Source organism: Oncorhynchus mykiss, chromosome 12, assembly GCF_013265735.2.
Source record: "Oncorhynchus mykiss isolate Arlee chromosome 12, USDA_OmykA_1.1, whole genome shotgun sequence".
Lineage (NCBI taxonomy): Eukaryota > Metazoa > Chordata > Actinopteri > Salmoniformes > Salmonidae > Oncorhynchus > Oncorhynchus mykiss.
The window spans coordinates 95249975-95269115 of NC_048576.1; the positions used below are offsets into that span (position 1 = coordinate 95249975).

Genomic DNA, 19141 nt, shown 5'->3' on the forward strand with positions numbered 1-19141 from the left:
TGAGGCTATACAATGCAGAGGAGGCTGGTGGGAGGAGCGGGCTCATTGTAATGGATGGAATGGAATTAATGGAACGGAGTAAAACATGTGGTTTCCATGTGTTTGATACCGTTCCACAATTCCATTCCAGCCATTACAATGAGCCCATCATCCTATAGCTCCTTCCACCAGCCTCCACTGTTAGTGTTTGTTTACATTAACCTTGTTTACAACCAATGGAATAACACAAGCTAATATTTTGGGTTCTGATGAGGTATGACTAATGACATTGTGTACAATAGTTGTATCAATGGGTATATACCATTAATTTATAAGTGTAAAATGGATGTAGCAACTGCAGATTGCCCATTTAACAAGATTAACATTTTTCAGATTCAGAAATTGTATGGACAGGCTGAGTCGACTGTAATGCATTTTCATAACTTTGTAACTTTTGCCATAAGGGTATGTGTTAAATACACTACAATAAAACAAAACAGTTGTGGTGACTGAAGGAGAAACAGCTCAGCTGAAGAGAGGGCAGGTCTGGTGTGATCAACTGGGTTTGTCATCAAACCCACCACAAGACTGTCTTAGCCCACTGAGCTAAAGCCTATGCATTAGCTTGGCGAACAAGTCTTCAGGTCTCATGCAAGGTTACTCACACAAGTGAGTGACTGCAAATGGATTTGAACCCATCTGCGCAATACAAGACTGGTATTCTATTCTAAAAGCCTAGGCGGTATTTAATAATGCAAGTCTTTGTGTCTTGCAGCCATCAGCTGTTGGATTTTGAAATTTGAGGTATGGGGATTCTTACTGACTTTAAAAAAACTATGTTCAGAATGTGCACTATCCCTAAATTCATTACAACAGCTGAGAGTTTCATATCTCGATAGAATACTATTTCTACAGCGTGATTAAAGTCCCTCCTCCCGGGTCACCAGTAGCTTCCACCATAGACAATCGGTACATAACTAATGCCGTGGAGAAAGAGAGAGGTGAATTTAAGTCAGCCTGGTTAAGTGGAAATGGTACATTGCTAATATTTAGTGGTATCCAGGCTCAGCAAGGGAAGATTCTGCAAATGGAAAAGCTTAATGGGAAAAAGATTAAAAGCCATGTACCTGGTGCTTATTCTAGGTTGAGGGGAGTCATCACTGGGGTCCCAATATATATGTCCACAGCACCTGAGATTAGTGCCACCTTAATTGGGGAGGACAGGCTCGTGGTAATGGCTGGAGCAGAATAAGTGGAATTTATCAAATACTTCAAACACATTATTTCCATGTGTTTGATGCCATTCCATTCGCTCCGTTCCAACCATTATTATGGGCCGTCCTCCCTTCAGCAGCCTCCACTGGTCCACAGATGTGAAGGGAAGCAGAGTGATTAAGGATGGTGTTCTTGGGGTTGTACTCATCCTTCTTCCTCCAAACACAGCAAGTGGAGTTCAGACCAAAAAGCCCTATTTTTGTCTCATTAGACCACATGACCTTCTCCCATTCCTCCTCTGGATCATCCAGATGGTCATTGGCAAACTTCAGACGGGCCTGGACATGCGCTGGCTTGAGCAGGGGGACCTTGCGTGCGCTGCAGGATTTTAATCCATGACGGCATAGTGTGTTACTAATGGTTTTCTTTGAGACTGTGGTCCCAGCTCTCTTCAGGTCATTGACCAGGTCTTGCCGTGTAGTTCTGGGCTGATCCCTCACCTTCCTCATGATCATTGATGCCCCACAAGGTGAGATCTTGCATGGAGCCCCAGACCGAGGGTGATTGACCGTCATCTTGAACTTATTCCAGTTTCTAATAATTGCGCCAACAGTTGTTGTCTTCTCACCAAGCTGCTTGCCTATTGTCCTGTAGCCCATCCCAGCCTTGAGCAGGTCTACAATTTTATCCCTGATGTCCTTACACAGCTCTCTGGTCTTGGCCATTGTGGAGAGGTTGGAGTCTGTTTGATTGAGTGTGTGGACAGGTGTCTTTTATACAGGTAACGAGTGGAGAACAGGAGGGCTTCTTAAAGAAAAACTAACAGGTCTGTGAGAGCCGAAATTCTTACTCGTTGGTAGGTGATCAAATACTTATGTCATGCAATAAAATGCAAATTAATTCCTTAAAAATCAAACAATGTGATTTTCTGGATGTTTGTTTTAGATACTGTCTCTCACAGTTGAAGTGTACCTATGATAAAAATGACATACCTCTACATGCTTTGTAAGTAGGAAAACCTGCAAAATCGGCAGTGTATCAAATATTTGTTCTCCCCACTGTATATATATATCCTGTCACCATATATATATATATATATATATCTCCATATGTAAATATGTTATTGGAACTGACCTTTTAAATATTTCCTGTATATTTCTCATTATTTTATTTCTAGTAATACATTGATTATTGCATTCTGGGGGTTTGAGTTTGTAAGAAAGGCATTTCACTGTGCATGTGAGGTTAGGAGCTAGACAGTAGCAAGTTAATGTGTTTGGGGGAAGACCAGCAATTCATCCAGACCAGTAATGCGATCGACATGCCTCTGAAATAGTACCACCTAACAGCTTCAGAATTGTCACTCTCTAACATCTGCTCGCCCTCTCTCCCCCAGCCACTAAAACACTTAACCGCGGTATTGCTGAGTTCATTGTGATGGCCGCAGACACAGAGCCCCTGGAGATCATCCTCCACCTGCCACTGCTCTGCGAGGACAAGAACGTGCCCTATGTGTTTGTGCGCTCCAAGCAGGCCCTGGGACGCGCCTGTGGGGTCTCACGCCCAGTCATTGCCACTTCGGTCACCATCAAGGAGGGCTCGCAGCTCAAGCCCCAGATCCAGTCTACCCAGATGGCCATTGAGAGACTGCTGGTGTGAGAAGAGAGCTCGGGATGGGGGTTGTAGGGTTAATGGGACACCACCTGCTTTAGTCATTCAGATTTTTGTAAATGGGACAGACTATGATTTAATGTTGTCCTGCTTTGTTTCATGTCCTGTCAGACTTATGTACAGAAGATTCTATTTTGTAGGGCTATGTCCATTTTGAAATGTTGGGACAGAATAGGTATATCTGAAGCGTTGGAACAAAAATGGCTTAACTTGTTTTTAACATTACTATGTTGTAAATGTGGTAATTCTATATAGAGTATACGGGATGTCAAACCAAGCATAGTAGAATCATAGCAACTACACTTAGCTTTCCTTATGTTGACCTTTTTCCTTCATTTGGTGCAGTTAAAGGTGGACATGTTCATTCCAGTATTTGTAGTGTTTCATTTGGGAAACATTCCTAAATTGGTTTTAAATTATAATTTGATTACCACCTACACAGTGACTTGCCCAATGTATTTAATGTATAATTATGGAAGACCCTGTTCAAGTTTCAGCATTGTAATCAATGGAACCTCTATGGGCAGATGGATGCATGTATGACACTGGACACTTGGGTAAAAGCCATGTGGTAAAATGGGTTTAGATCCTGGCATTTATAGGGGGACAAGATTAGGTTGAGATCCTGGCATCTATAGGGGAACAAGATTAGGTTGAGATCCTGGCATCTATAGGGGGACAAGATTAGGTAGAGATCCTGGCATCTATAGGGGGACAAGATTAGGTTGAGATGTGTCAAGATCCTGGCATCTATAGGGGGACAAGATTAGGTAGAGACGTGTTGAGATCCTGGCATCTGTAGGGGGACAAGATTAGGTAGAGATCCTGGCATCTAGGGGGACAAGATTAGGTTGAGATCCTGGCATCTAGGGGGACAAGATTAGGTTGAGATCCTGGCATCTATAGGGGGACAAGATTAGGTAGAGATCCTGGCATCTATAGGGGGACAAGATTAGGTAGAGATCCTGGTATCTATAGGGGGACAAGATTAGGTAGAGATGTGTTGAGATCCTGGCATCTATAGGGGGACAAGATTAGGTAGAGATCCTGGCATCTATAGGGGGACAAGATTAGGTAGAGATCCTGGCATCTAGGGGGACAAGATTAGGTTGAGAGCCTGGCATCTAGGGGGACAAGATTAGGTAGAGATCCTGGCATCTAGGGGGACAAGATTAGGTAGAGATCCTGGCATCTAGGGGGACAAGATTAGGTTGAGATCCTGGCATCTAGGGGGACAAGATTAGGTTGAGATCCTGGCATCTATAGGGGGACAAGATTAGGTAGAGATCCTGGCATCTATAGGGGGACAAGATTAGGTAGAGATGTGTTGAGATCCTGGCATCTATAGGGGGACAAGATTAGGTAGAGATCCTGGCATCTATAGGGGGACAAGATTAGGTTGAGATGTGTTGAGATCCTGGCATCTACAGGGGGGACAAGATTAGGTAGAGATGTGTTGAGATCCTGGCATCTATAGGGGGACAAGATTAGGTAGAGATCCTGGCATCTATAGGGGGACAAGATTAGGTAGAGATCCTGGCATCTATAGGGGGACAAGATTAGGTTGAGATGTGTTTAGATCCTGGTATCTGTAGGGGGACAAGATTAGGTAGAGATCCTGGCATCTATAGGGGGACAAGATTAGGTAGAGATCCTGGCATCTATAGGGGGACAAGATTAGGTTGAGATGTGTTTAGATCCTGGTATCTGTAGGGGGACAAGATTAGGTAGAGATCCTGGCATCTATAGGGGACAAGATTAGGTTGAGATGCACCCAGAATAGTCAGATTCAGTAATAACTAAATTGGCATCCATATGCTTTTATTAAATTCACATTTCCACTTTTACAGAATTAAAATGACTACTCAAAGCAACATTTACCAAGCATACCAATTAGACATATAAACTAAACCATATAACAGGCAGTCAAAAGGCAATTGTGAACATTCCTTCCAAATTTGCATGACAAAACACTTAACATGTTTGGCTTTTGTTCACTAATTAGTCTTAAATACTGGTTCACAATAGATTCTTTGGCCAATAAAGAGCATCTTTTATAAACAGGAAAAATAATAATCTTCCAATTGTAATAAAATGGGCCATCCTCAACTAAAGACATCAAATAAATACAAAACGTCACATACAAATAATGCAAAAAGACTGCGATGGTTGTGGAGAGAACATCTTGGTGACAGTTTAATGAAACACCCTGACCCCAAACGTTCACGTAACATTAAAAGAGTGGGTTCCATAAGTGTGTGACGAGGGTCATCCATCCTAAATGATACCGTTACCATGGACATAGTGACATGGCAACAGAATGGAACCATGCCATTGAGTAAGAGAACAGGCTTTCATGGTGAAATAAAGACCACTTTTGTCAGGCTTGCCATTGAGGCAGTCACACAACTGTCCTTCTCCATGAGTTAAGCCTGGAGGCGCAGTCACTTGGCAAGGTCAAGACTCACGATGAGACAGAATACCAGCCCTACTAAGGTAGTTAGCTGCCCTCTGGCATTCTCTCTGGCACAGAGTGACTTTGTTCAGCACCTGAACAGCCTGGGTCAGGTTGACTGTTTGGCAGAGATGCATACTCAGAGCTCTCCAAAAGGTGGCAGTCTGGAGCAATATAAATGAATGGTACAAGGACCTCGGTCTGGAGTTCTCCCTCAGTCCACAGAGAACTCGGTCTCTGAGGCAGTGCCGGGGCGGCTGCCCCCATGGGCATCCTTCCTCAGCTGCAGAGAGACACAGCTCAGCCAGCTCCGGCTGGTGGGCATCTCCCCCACGATCTCCCAGCTGTCTGTCTCCTCACAGTACCGCTCAATGGTGTCGTGGTACCTGGCGGACAGATGGGACAGGTTGTGTAGGCTCTGTTCAAAAGTAGTGCACTACATATGGAATAAGGTGCCATTTCATCAAAAGTAGTGCTATGAATAGGGTACCATAGGCAGCCCAGATACTTTTCATATTCTCCTTAAAAATATATTTATAGGCCTTGCACCTGCCAAATCAGGGTCGTATTCAGTAGGCACCAAACGCGGGAAAACCGACTGAAATAGGGAGAGAATACGTCAACCTGTTCAATAAGAAACGCTTGCTTTCATTTTCTGTTGAAAACCATTTTGCTCAGGTGTGGCCTAATAAACACAATCAAGCTGAATATGATTAGAAAAGGCTTGACATGGAGCTGTCTTACCTGTCCCAGCCCTCCTCTCCACCCAGCACGTAGATCTTGCCGTCCACCACGGCCACACCGGGCCGGTAGCGCCTCTCCCTCATATGGGCACACATGGTCCACTGGTTACTCTTGGGGTCGTAACACTCCACCTTGTCTGTGTTCTCTGTGGACGCATGCCAGCCACCTAGGAATGGAATACAGGAGAAAATCCTAATGTAGTTTTCCACAGACAATGTGGAAATATCCTCTGGCATCAAACTTGGGCCTTACTACTTTTTTCCTGAGTCACTATGTATCAAGCATCTTAGAGTAGGTGTGCTGATCTAGGATCAAGTCCCCCATGTCCATGTAAATATATTCATTGTGATCTAAAAGTCAAAACTGATCCCTGATACCTATGACGTAGATTTTCCCCTTCAGGGTGCAGGCAGCAGAGCCGGAGCGAGCGATCTGCATGGGGGCCACCTCAGTCCATACAGATGTTTTAGGGTTGTACACCTGGGCCAGGTCTGTGCCGTCACCATCCTCTAGAACAGCACCACCTAGGAGCCAGGAGGACACTAATAAGTTACTATCTAATATTAAAGATGACCTGTAGACAATTCAAACTACCACATAAAGCAATTTCAGAAAAATTATATAAACCAAGTTGAACCTATAGAGTTGCTGTAGCTGTCCACAGTAAATACTTTGCCTGAGTTTATACAGTCATCCCAATTCTGATATTTTTCCCACAAATAGGTATTTTGATCAATCACATCAGATCTTTTTCAGAGCTGATCTGATTGGTCAAAAGACCAATTAATGAAAAAAACATATCAGAATTGGGCTGCCTGTGTAAACGCAGCCATAGAGTTCTCTGGAAGTGGGTGAGCAATGATCTCCCCTACCTGTGACATAGAGCAGTCCATCCAGTGCCACCACAGCAGGGCTGGTGACGGCCATCTTGACCGACTCCATGAACTGCCAGGTGTTGGTGTGGGGGTTGTAACACTCTACAGAGTCCAGGCGGGAACGGCCCTCCCAGCCCCCCACTGCAAACACATAGCCATCCAGCATCACCAAACCTGGAGGGGAGGGAGGGGGACATATTTATGGAAGAGCCAGCCTGCTCAACTTTAAACAGAGAGGAGTTATCCAATGGAAGTCTGTCAGCATTCACAAAGGATGTACTGTATTGGCTATTGTTTTATTCCATTACAGAAGTCATGGACGGGGGACCTAACCTGTTACAAAAAAAAAGTCACGTCCCCGGCTGTCCTTCTAACCAGTGTTATGACATGTCAGACAGTATGTAAAAATGTATAAATAAACTGCTAGAATTTACTGATTTTTACCTAGCTCTGAGCGAGCTACGTTCATGGGGGCCATCTCCAGCCAGGAGTCGAAGCAGGGGTCATAGCGCCACATCTCTCTGCTGGCTGAGCCATCAGGGAACTCCCCTCCAGCCAGGTACAGAGTGGAGCCTGGGGGAGAGAACATGGAGATTGGAATAAATTAGAAAATGATAAAATTCCTCACAAAATGTGTGTATTTGTGAGAAACTGACATTTCTCTTTTCTTCATCTCATTCAAGCATTAGGTAAAATGTAACAAAGGTCCTATAACAATCTATGACATAGGATCCATCTTATCACTAGGTGTTAATATACAAACTAAACCAAATGGTCCTCACCTGAAACCACCAGGCCGTGTTTACTGACAGCGAAGGGCAGGCAGGCCAGACTCTTCCACTGGCTGGTAAGGGGGTCAAAACTCTCCACGCTACGCAGCACCACCTTATCGTCCTCTCCTCCCACCGTCACAATCACCTCAGCTGTCCCTGTCACAGAGAGAGGCCAGCAGAGAGAGATGTCTCTGTGGCTCTCCAGTCACTTGTCCCTTCAGAGAGCTGATCATTGTATTAAAGGCAGTTGGTAGAACAATCCTCCAGGCATACCAGGGTTTGCGCTTCAGAAATCTAATTAATTAAAGCGCTAGGCGTGTGGAGGAGTTTGGCAAGTGGGAGGTTAAATGTGTGTATGTTCAAGTCCTTGTGTGTGTTAGGATAACAGGGTGTATTTGGAGTGTGTATGTTCATGTATCCATGCGTGTGGTACCTACCTGTGGACCTACGTGGGCGTGCTCGGGGGCAGTAGAGCTCTCCTCGTCGGTCCTGTAGCAGCAGGTAGTCCTTGGCCTCAGAGATGAGCCTCTGACAGCGCTGAGACTCCCGGACCACCTCCAGAGACTCAATCACATCGTGGATGTAGTACGGGCTGATCAGGGGCAGGCGGATGTGCTCCAAGACCTGCAGGGTGGGTTAGAATGACGACACATACACTGAAAACAAACGCACCCACTGGATATAGACATGAGCAGACAGACACAGGTAGGCACATCCGAACTCTACAGTTTTATTTATCAGAGCGACCTTGATACCTCCAACTTCCACTTAACATGATAGTATCGCTGACCTCTGACCTATCCAAAATGACATGGACTCACATCTGAGAGGCTCTAAATTATATTGGTGCCAGGCCAGGGTGACACCTTCCAGGGCCCATGGTTACTACAGGACCATACAATGGGGTTCAAACCCCTATAAGAATATTTTGAAGATAAATACACAACACAGGATGACAGGACTAATGGTCAATAGCGAATTGTAAATAGGAGTTGATTTTCAGTTCAACATCTGTTCTGAATCTGTGGAATGTCACTCCTGAACTCAGAGCAATGTGGGCTACATGTGCCACATTTTCATTGGTCTGTACATTTGAGTTGGGAGCACCAGACTGTTACTGTTGATCTTTCTTGCTATTTGGCCATTGGCCAAGTTGTACTGCAATGACTTCTGATTGGTCAACCCCAGGCTAGGGTGGGGGGTTATAAATGGCATCCTGTTATTTTGTTCGGTGGGGAAAAGCTGAGGACAGGGGAGACTGAACATTGACTCCCAGCATAACATCTTGATTTGTCCTCTGAATAAACCTACTTTTCTCCCCCTGATTTGCTTTGGAGTTTGTGTTATTGAAGAATAATATAAATTGCTAACATTTGGTATCATGTTCCTGATGAATTGGTCTGAACAACAATAAGAACTTATCAACTGTGTGTTTATCCAGAAGAAAGAGGCTGAGCGCAACCCACTTTGGGGAGTCAACTCTTAATCTCCTGATTGATGACAGAATTGCTGGGTGAGTCTAGACCAAAATCATTTTAAACAAACCAAATCAGGTTCAAATAGTGTATGCAATGAGTGATATGTATCTGTGATGTATAAGTGTTCAAGTCCTTTGTTTTATTACAGAGTGTAGTCCTTTCTTTACTCTATTAAAAAGGTTGGAGTCTGTTCTTGTGAAACCTTCTAGCAATTTTTACACGTGGTAAATGTAAGCCTTGTAAGCATTCAAAAGTGAACATAAGCAGCCAGGCCCTACAGAAACAATTTGTGTTCTAGAAGAGGTTGGGGTCCTCAAAAGGGGTTATATAAAAACACACATACATAAACTCAGAAAAATGCAACAACAAAAAAACACAAAAAAAAAAAACATCCTCACTGTGAACTGCGTTTATTTTCAGCAAACTTAACATGTGTAAATATTTGTATGAACACAAGATTCAACAACTGAGACAAACTCAAGGAATAATGTGTCCCTGAACAAAGGGGGGGGGGGGGGGGGGGGGGGGGGGTCAAAATTAACAAACAGTATCTGGTGTGGCCACCAGCTGCATTAAGTACTGCAGTGCATCTCCTCATGGACTACTCCAGATTTGCCAACTCTTGCTGTGAGATGTTACCCCACTCTTCCACCAAGGCACCTGCAAGTTCCTGGGCATTTCTGGGGGGAATGGCCCTAGCCCTCACCCTCCGAACCAACAGGTCCCAGACGTGCTCAATGGGATTGAGGCCATTGCGGACAGTCTGACCACTGATGGAGGGATGGTGCCTTCCTGGTGTAACTTGGGCAGTTGTTACCATCCTGTACCTGTCCCGCAGGTGTGATGTTTGGATGTACCGATCCTGTGCAGGTGTTGTTACACGTGATCTGCCACTGCGAGGACAATCAGCTGTCCGTCCTATCTCTCTGTAGCGCTGTCTTAGGCGTCTCACAGTACGGATATTGCAATTTATTGCTCTGGCCAAATCTGCAATCCTCATGCTTCTTTGCAGCATGCCTAAGGCATGTTCATGCAGATGAGCAGGGACCCTGGGTATCTTTCTTTTGGTGCTTTTCAGAGTCAGTAGAAAAGCCTCTTTAGTGTCCTAAGTTTCCATAACTTTGACCTTAATTGCCTACCTATAAGCTGTTTGTGTCTTAACGACTGTTCCACAGGTGCATGTTCATGAATTGTTTATGGTTCATTGAACAAGCATGGGAAACCGTGTTTAAACCCTTTACAATGAAGATCTGTGAAGAGTTATTTGGATTTTTATGAATTATTTTTGAAAGACAGGGTCCTGAAAAAGGGATGTTATTTGGATTTTTATGAATTATTTTTGAAAGACAGGGTCCTGAAAAAGGGACATTTCTTTTTTTGCTGAGTTTATATTATACAACTTCTGACGTTAATGTAATGTCATTGTTAAGTGAGAAAACCACTCTGGAAAAGGGTGGAACAGCTCCTTCGGATGTGAACATGACATTTTAAATTCACTGTCTAGAACCATTTCAAAGTAGAGCAGGAGACACAGATGAAAGTCAGACGTGACCCCACCCTCTATGTTCTCCTAATCTATCCTTACACTGAGTTGTGCAAGGCAGATCAGATTTCAAGCAACTGGTTGGCACTGCCTGTCTTTGAGTCAACAGATTCTGACAGCAGTGACGAACAATGTCTTAGGCCAACCAGAACACAGGCTGTGAAAGGGAGTAAAGACAAACTTCCAGAGATAGTGATCACACATAAATCAGCATCTCCAAAACAGTTGGATTAATGGTCAAAAACGTTTAAGCTTCCATGAGACGTGTTTATCAGAGTTATGCAGGTTCCGAGTGAAACCAACAACATAATCCGTTCAGGAGAAGAGGAACCTGGTGTATGTCATTATTGCGGGATTTCTGATCACTGGCAGCGAGACTGTCAGAAAAGAAAACATGATTTTATGAGAAGTGGCCAGGAGAAGCAGGGAAAATGGAAACAAGACAACAGCCCCAACGACACAATACTTGTGCAGAAATGTAAAAAGCTCTCTCCAGCTCAGCAGCAGAGGTTGCTAGATGCAGTGGAGGTAAACTAATAAACTAACTCTTACATCCCATCTCAGCTGGTGTACATATGAAATCGGATGGAATATATGTGAACATGATGGTAAACAACTTTGCAGTAGATGTTTTGGTAGATACGGGTGCTGAAGTCACTGTATTGCCCACATCTTATGCAAAACATATATGTCCTCAGTACACAGGAAAGAAGATGGGAGCAACAGGAGTGGAGGGAAGACAGATATGAAACGAACCAAACCATTATCAATTTCTATTGGTCCAATGAAGATTGATGCAGGGGTGTGGATAGGCTCATTTGAACAACCTATTTTAGGCTTTGATGTTATTATGTAACTTGACTCAACATTGAACATTCCTTAAGAAAAGGTGACGTGGCAAATTAGACAACCCCAGAAATCTATAGTTCAGAACCATGCTATTTGGACTCTGAAGAAAAATGACTGTGGAACTGTGGATATGGAATCAGTGTGCTTGACAGGTGATGCCCCACCTTGCACAAAACAATATCCCATTAGCAAGGTAGCTATGGCCACTACTAAAGTAGTGAGTAAAGATCTATGGGACATGTGTATAGTTGAAAAGACACCATGTAATCCAGCTACTCTGATGCTTCCTCCACACACCACAATGTGAATGTGGTGGGGACCATCATCACACCAAGCCTCATGACTGTGGTCAATGTGCCCGTAGTAACTGTCCTCGGTGCTGTAGTGAACCATGCTCTCTCAGATGCTCTCTTTGTGTGAAATCTATTTCTTATGGCAACGGCAAGTACAATATGCCCTTTGTGTTTTATAGAAATGCAAGGTGTTTAATGTGAAATATTTTATGCTTACTGCTAATGTATTTTATTCTGTCTATATTTTTTATGTTTTCTAAAATGACATTTTAACTATATTTCTTTTTTAAATGGTCTAGGGGGGAATATAAGAATATTGTGAAGATAAATACACAATGCAGAGGATGAGTGTACTAGAGGACTAACGGTCAATAGAGTACTAGAGGACTAACGGTCAATAGAGTACTAGAGGACTAACGGTCAATAGAGTACTAGAGGACTAACGGTCAATAGAGTACTAGAGGACTAACGGTCAATAGAGTACTAGAGGACTAACGGTCAATAGAGTACTAGAGGACTAACGGTCAATAGAGTACTAGAGGACTAACGGTCAATAGAGTACTAGAGGACTAATGGTCAATAGAGTACTAGAGGACTAACGGTCAATAGAGTACTAGAGGACTAACGGTCAATAGAGTACTAGAGGACTAACGGTCAATAGAGTACTAGAGGACTAACGGTCAATAGAGTACTAGAGGACTAACGGTCAATAGAGTACTAGAGGACTAACGGTCAATAGAGTACTAGAGGACTAACGGTCAATAGAGTACTAGAGGACTAACGGTCAATAGAGTACTAGAGGACTAACGGTCAATAGAGTACTAGAGGACTAACGGTCAATAGAGTACTAGAGGACTAATGGTCAATAGAGTACTAGAGGACTAACGGTCAATAGAGTACTAGAGGACTAACGGTCAATAGAGTACTAGAGGACTAACGGTCAATAGAGTACTAGAGGACTAACGGTCAATAGAGTACTAGAGGACTAACGGTCAATAGCGATTTGTAAATAGGAGTTGGTTTTCAGTTCAACATCTGTTCAGAATCTGTGGAATGTCACTCCTGAACTCAGAGCGACGTGGGCCACGTTTTCATTGGTCTGTACATTGAATCGGGAGCAGGATACTGGTTATTTGGCCAAGGACTTCTGATTGGTCAACCCCAGGCTAGGGTCGGGGGTTATAAATGGCATCCTGTTCTTTTGTTCGGTGGGGAAAAGCTGAGGACAGGGGAGACTGAACATTGACTCCCAGCATAACATCTTGATTTGTCCGCTCTGAATAAACCTACTTTTCTCCCCCTGATTTGCTTTGGAGTTTGTATTTTTGAAGAATAACAAATTGCTAACATCCCTAACGTTTATGTAACGCTGAGTGACTGACAGCTGGGGTTTCAGACAGTCAGATCTACTGGGGATTCCAGAGCTTAAACCCCCCCCCCCACACCACAGTCAACAGAGAACTGTAGGGAGGAGGCGTAGCACAGAGCTGGACACAATCTGTCGCCTAGATACCGCTCAACACACAGACAATGGGGGACCACTGCATTGACTGTTGTGTTTCCATGCTGACCTTTTCAAAGCTCTGCCTGCGGGTGGCGCTCTTGTCCAGCCACAGCATGGTGGCCTCGAACACAGTCTCCTCCTTGGCTACGTTCAGGTGGTCGCTGGCGATGATCTCCGTCAGCTTGTCTGCACACAGAGAGAGGAACTCCTCCTGGGGGGACAGTGTTCAAAAGATTTTGAAATTTAAGCAAAAAATTGCATTGCTTATTGGAAGAAGTCCAGGTAGTCCCTCCCTGTTTAAGTCTAGTTTCTTCCTTTTGGTGCCTAAGGAACATGATCCTGGGCTGGCATAGACCAGCAAGGGGAACAAAAGACAGTTGACTATGATGTCACTTCCCCTTTCTTATATACACAAAGAATGGGAATGTCTAAACAATGAGACATGAGAAATGTCCCCTCCTTCATCTGCACTGTTCTGGAGGAACAACACGGGTGAAACCAAATACCTCTCTGGGATCATTGTGTTCAATGCAGCACTGATGAAGGAGTACAGAGGTGAAAAATACATTTGAAACTATTGAGACCAGGTCCCAGGTTTGGACTACACAACCCAGACCTCCCTTCCTATCTCACCTGTTGGCAGACACTGCCGAAGTGCTGGAGGATGTAGTCCATGCTGTGTTTCTCCAGCTCCCTACAGGAGTGGGCCTCAGCGAAGCAGTGGATGCCCACACAGTTCATCTCATCCATCTGGCGCTCCATGAAGCGGCAGCAGGCTTCGCGCACTGCCATCACATCCAAGAGGTTGGCCGCAGCCAGCAGGGCCTGGGGGTCACAGGTCAATGACATTTATATATTTATATATTCCATATATTTAGGAAATGGAAAGTGCCATTTACTGTATTTATGACTAGGAATGAAACTGACTTCAATTCTGGGGTAGTACAACTTTAATTTAACAACTGCAATGCTAAACCAGAAGTTGACTACAAAGTGAGACTGGAAGACAGCGGTTCTACCTCACCTGCACGTTTGCCTTGGAGATGACCACCTCAGCCGTGTAGGCGTAGCTGACCAGCATGCCAATCATCTGGGACTCCACTCCGTTGATGGCCACCCGCTCCTGTCTGGACTCCATCAGGTCTGTGGAGAACATGGCCTGGGGAGGACAGAGGGGAGGGCAGACCATTAGGAGAAGGGAGAAACAGACTCCTGCCAATGGAGAAGCACCAACAGCAAATGACCACATGTAAGTACTTCAGGTCTGCAGTGAGTGACAATATAAAAGATGCACGGTCATCAGTAAACTGTATCCATTCAGTAAATAGTTGAGAAGAAGGGGCACCGTCAGCTTGCTCAGCCCCGTTGCACCACTGTATTTCCCTCTGGGTCTATGTAGTATAGCAGTTAGAATAATAATTTTTTGGGGGGGGGTGCTTATATTTGTCCTGTTATACACAAGTGTGTAATTTGCATATCCCAAATCCCCCTGAGACACCCGCATGGAGTGGGGTCACGGCCAGGTTCACCATTGTACTGTGCCCCTGGAGTAATTAGGGTTAAGTGTCTCAGGAGAACGAGGGCCCTGTGCTCAAGGGCACAGCGACATATTTATTTACCTTGTCGGCTCCGGAAGTCCAACGCTCAAACCTCGAGGCCACCGACTTATATTAACGCATAGTCTGACTGTTGGGAACAGTAGTGGAGAGGGTAGCAAGTTTTAAGTTCCTCGGCATACACATCACAGACAAACTGAATTGGTCCACTCACACAGACAGCATCGTGAAGAAGGCGCAGCAGCGCCTCTTCAACCTCAAGGAGGCTGAAGAAATTCGGCTTGTCACCAAAAGCACTCACAAACTTCTACAGATGCACAATCGAGAGCATCCTGGCGGGCTGTATCACCGCCTGGTATGGCAACTGCACCGCCCTCAACCGTAAGGCTCTCCAGAGGGTAGTGAGGTCTGCACAACGCATCACCGGGGGCAAACTACCTGCCCTCCAGGACACCTACACCACCCGATGTCACAGGAAGGCCATAAAGATCATCAAGGACATCAACCACCCGAGCCACTGCCTGTTCACCCCGCTATCATCCAGAAGGCGAGGTCAGTACAGGTGCATCAAAGCTGGGACCGAGAGACTGAAAAACAGCTTCTATCTCAAGGCCATCAGACTGTTAAACAGCCACCACTAACACTGAGTGGCTGCTGCCAACACACTGACACTGACTCAACTCCAGCCACTTTAATAATGGGAATTGATGGGAAATTATGTAAATATATCACTAGCCACTTTAAACAATGCTACCTTATATAATGTTACTTACCCTACATTATTCATCTCATATGCATACGTATATACTGTACTCTATATCACCGACTGTATCCTTATGTAATACATGTATCACTAGCCACTTTAAACTATGCCACTTTGTTTACATACTCATCTCATTTGTACATACTGTACTCGATACCATCTACTGTATCTTGCCTATGCTGCTCTGTACCATCACTCATTCATATATCCTTATGTACATATTCTTTATCCCCTTACACTGTGTACAAGACAGTAGTTTTGGAATTGTTAGTTAGATTACTTGTTATTACTGCATTGTCGGAACTAGAAGCACAAGCATTTCGCTACACTCGCATTAACATCTGCTAACCATGTGTATGTGACAAATAAAATTTGATTTGATTTGGTCATCCCACGGGGGATGAGAGGGACATGTCCCCTCCGCCAATATTATTATTATTTTTTATTTATTTAAATTTGACCCCCTTTTCGTGGTATCCAATTGTTAGTGATTACTATCTTGTCTCATCGCTACAACTCCCGTACGGGCTCGGGACAGACGAAGGTCGAAAGCCATGCGTCCTCCGAAACACAACCCAACCAAGCCGCACTGCTTCTAACACAGCGCGCCTCCAACCCGGAAGCCAGCCGCACCAATGTGCCGGAGGAAACACCGTGCACCTGGCTGCCTTGGTTAGTGTGCACTGCGCCCGGCCCACCACAGGAGTCGCTGGTGCGCGATGAGACAAGGATATCCCTACCGGCCCAAACACTCCTTAACCCAGACGCCGCTAGGCCAATTGTGCTGTAATTGTGCCAATTGTGATGTAAGTATTCACAATTATAATAAAACTCAGTCTTGATCTTTTTTGTCTTCTTAATATTTGCCTAGAAATACCTTAATTCATGATGGTGCTGACTTATCCTTCCACTGTTTTCAAAAAACCCTTCAAGAGAGGCATAATAAAGTAATGTCAAACTGTGCACAATTGCAGGAAATGCCTTTTAAAATTTCCCCAAACATTCTGGGGAACGACTCCCAGATCCAACGTCTACTGTTTGTCCCCCCAAAGGATTAATAACGTTGTATTGTACTGTACACCACTGTCCATACCTGGAAGTAGGAGCTAAAGGAAGCCAGTACGATACGGTGACAGGGGAACTCCTGCCCCCCACAGCACAGTGTCACATCACAGAAGGCATTGTTGAGACGCAGGCTGTTCAGGCCCTCCAGGACCTTGTTGGGGTGCCTGGCCTCCACAAACACATAGTCCTCACTGTCCAGCGAGGCCAGGGGAAAGCCAGAGTCCTCAAGGACAGGAGATGGGGGCAGGAAGAAGGTGGCGGATGTGGCTGAGATGTTCACAGCAATGATTTCGGCCATCCTTTCACTTTAGTCAAGCCTGTAGGGGAGGAAGAGGCAGATAGACCGTCGCCTACAGTCTCTTTACCCAGCAGACCTGACCCACTTGCTTACAGCTGCACTAGGGTCAGACAGCATTCCTGTGTAGATTAAGAAACCGTGGACCTGGAGCGAGATTTGGCTCAGAAAACATACCAGGGATATGTAATCCAGGGATAAGAAATGTGTTGTACTACAAATTGTCCCATTACACTGACATCATGCTAGTTATAGGTAGTCACAGCAACCATTATGGTATGGCGCATTGAACAACAAAATGGCTGCTATGTCTTCTGCTATCTAGCATGAGGACAAAAATGACACTTTTCCAGAAAAACTAGCAGTCGTTCAATCTTCTCAGTTTAACAGTTGGGATAATGGGAAAATTAGGAGTACAACGCATTTCTCATCCCCCCCAGGTCAGCAGAGGCCAAATCAAGGTCCGCACGGCAATGCCATTCGACTCCAAAATGTTGTAATAACGTGAATAACAACTCCGTATAGCTCTGCATTGACATGACTGGTTGTGTTATGTCCTGTATAAACACAAACCCCCTTCCAAGACAACAGCTATGCGAATTGCAAGAAGTATGAATGCCTTGACTTCTGCAGAGCCGCATCGGAGTAAGTGCTGTGTTTGACTGAGCATGCAGAGGCTTTAAAATCGACACAGGAATGCTGCCCAACCCTAGAGCAGCTTTAAGCAAGCCGGTCGAATCTGCTGGCTACAGTCTATTTTTCCCCAGTTTGCCTGTCAAGAATATTTTCAGACCACTGGGGCAACAGTCTCCTCTCATATACGGACCTCTCCATAACAAATACAATAATACAAAATTAAAAAAAGAAGGTTAGTGAGGGAATTCATAGCAGCATCACAAGTGTCTAGTACAATTTCAAGACCAGATAATGCCATTCCAGTTCACACAACATAATATTGTAGTAATTACATTTCACCCTTGTTATGGCAATTACACCATTTTCAACCAATGCAATCATTTTGAGGAAGCAAACTGATTCTTTCGATTGAAATAGAACATTGAAACTGAAATTAGAACACTACATATGCAATGAGTGTGATTAAAACACTAGCAAGCTAGTTTGTTATTGCCGAAGATTTCTGGAAAGCGCTCAGACTGACTGACACTGCTGACAACTGCTAAGTTAAATGATGATCGACACTTGCCTCCTAAAATTGTCATTTATTGCCCAAAAGCTAAGACTGCAGACCATGCACTTCTACCCTGATATTGTGATAATATGTTACATTACCTGATAAACATTGCGGCATCAATAGAACAATCCAAATTTGTCAGGTGTCGACCGAAAAATTGTTAAGAATCGTGACCACCAGACGCCATTTCTTCTTTTCTCTCTGTTTTACTTTCTCAGCAAAGTGAAACAGAGCTCCTTATCGCCCCCTGCTGTTTAGGTCCTCAAAGGTCCTTGCTTGGTTAGACCCTAAAAGGTTGATCCATCATGAACCGGTTCAAAGTATAATGTAATAAAACACATTTTGTGTATATCAGTTAGTCACACTGTATTATGTATCTCCTTTGAAGCTCCACCTAAGTGTAAATCCACATATTATCACCAATAGCCATAATACCACTCCAGTGACTCATGGTTACATCAGAGATAGACTTTGTAAATGTCAGTGGTGATCCTATGCAATGTATGATACGGTCAGATTTCATATAATGACCAACATCTGCATACTGGCACATACACGACTGGTTGTAGTCACTTACAGTTTAGATAAAAACAACTATTCGGATGGCCTTACTATAAAGTTTCATACGGAAAACAGTTTAGACTTCAGCAATATTTCATCATCATGACCATGACAAGTTGTCCACCAGACACAACCCATGTAGATAACTGGCTTGAACTTGTCTTCTCCCTCTCTCTGTGTCCTCTCCATTGAAGCCAGAATCAAAAGCTTTCCGTCTGAGCTGACTGCTGTTGCATGGGACTCCTCCTCCCTTCATTGCCTGGTTGACTGGGTCAGAAGGATCTCCTGATCATGGCCTGCTGGGATTCCTTCTGTCTTCCTCTCTATCAT

The 19141-nt window shown here is 44.3% G+C and overlaps 1 protein-coding gene across 3 annotated transcripts; it reads right to left on the reverse strand.

Annotated features, from left to right (window-relative positions):
- Positions 1 to 4656: 4656 nt before the first annotated feature.
- Positions 4657 to 18514, reverse strand: LOC110539029 (kelch-like protein 20). 3 transcript variants are annotated; one of them, XM_036939327.1, is made up of 12 exons: positions 18349 to 18513; positions 16792 to 17080; positions 14404 to 14538; positions 14013 to 14204; positions 13447 to 13590; positions 8150 to 8336; positions 7722 to 7868; positions 7384 to 7512; positions 6937 to 7113; positions 6442 to 6588; positions 6065 to 6230; positions 4657 to 5706 (listed from the first exon to the last, which is right to left on the reverse strand). In XM_036939327.1, exons 2-12 carry the CDS (start codon positions 17059 to 17061, stop codon positions 5535 to 5537), a joined length of 1866 nt encoding a protein of 621 aa, XP_036795222.1. In that variant the 5' UTR covers positions 17062 to 17080; positions 18349 to 18513; the 3' UTR covers positions 4657 to 5534. The 3 variants fall into 3 exon arrangements, with proteins under 3 accessions (XP_036795222.1, XP_036795224.1, XP_036795223.1); XM_036939328.1 differs by lacking the exon at positions 4657 to 5706 and adding an exon at positions 5801 to 5918 and having other exon boundaries at positions 18349 to 18514; XM_036939329.1 differs by lacking the exon at positions 16792 to 17080 and having other exon boundaries at positions 18349 to 18514.
- Between the last annotated feature and the right edge of the window lie 627 nt (positions 18515 to 19141).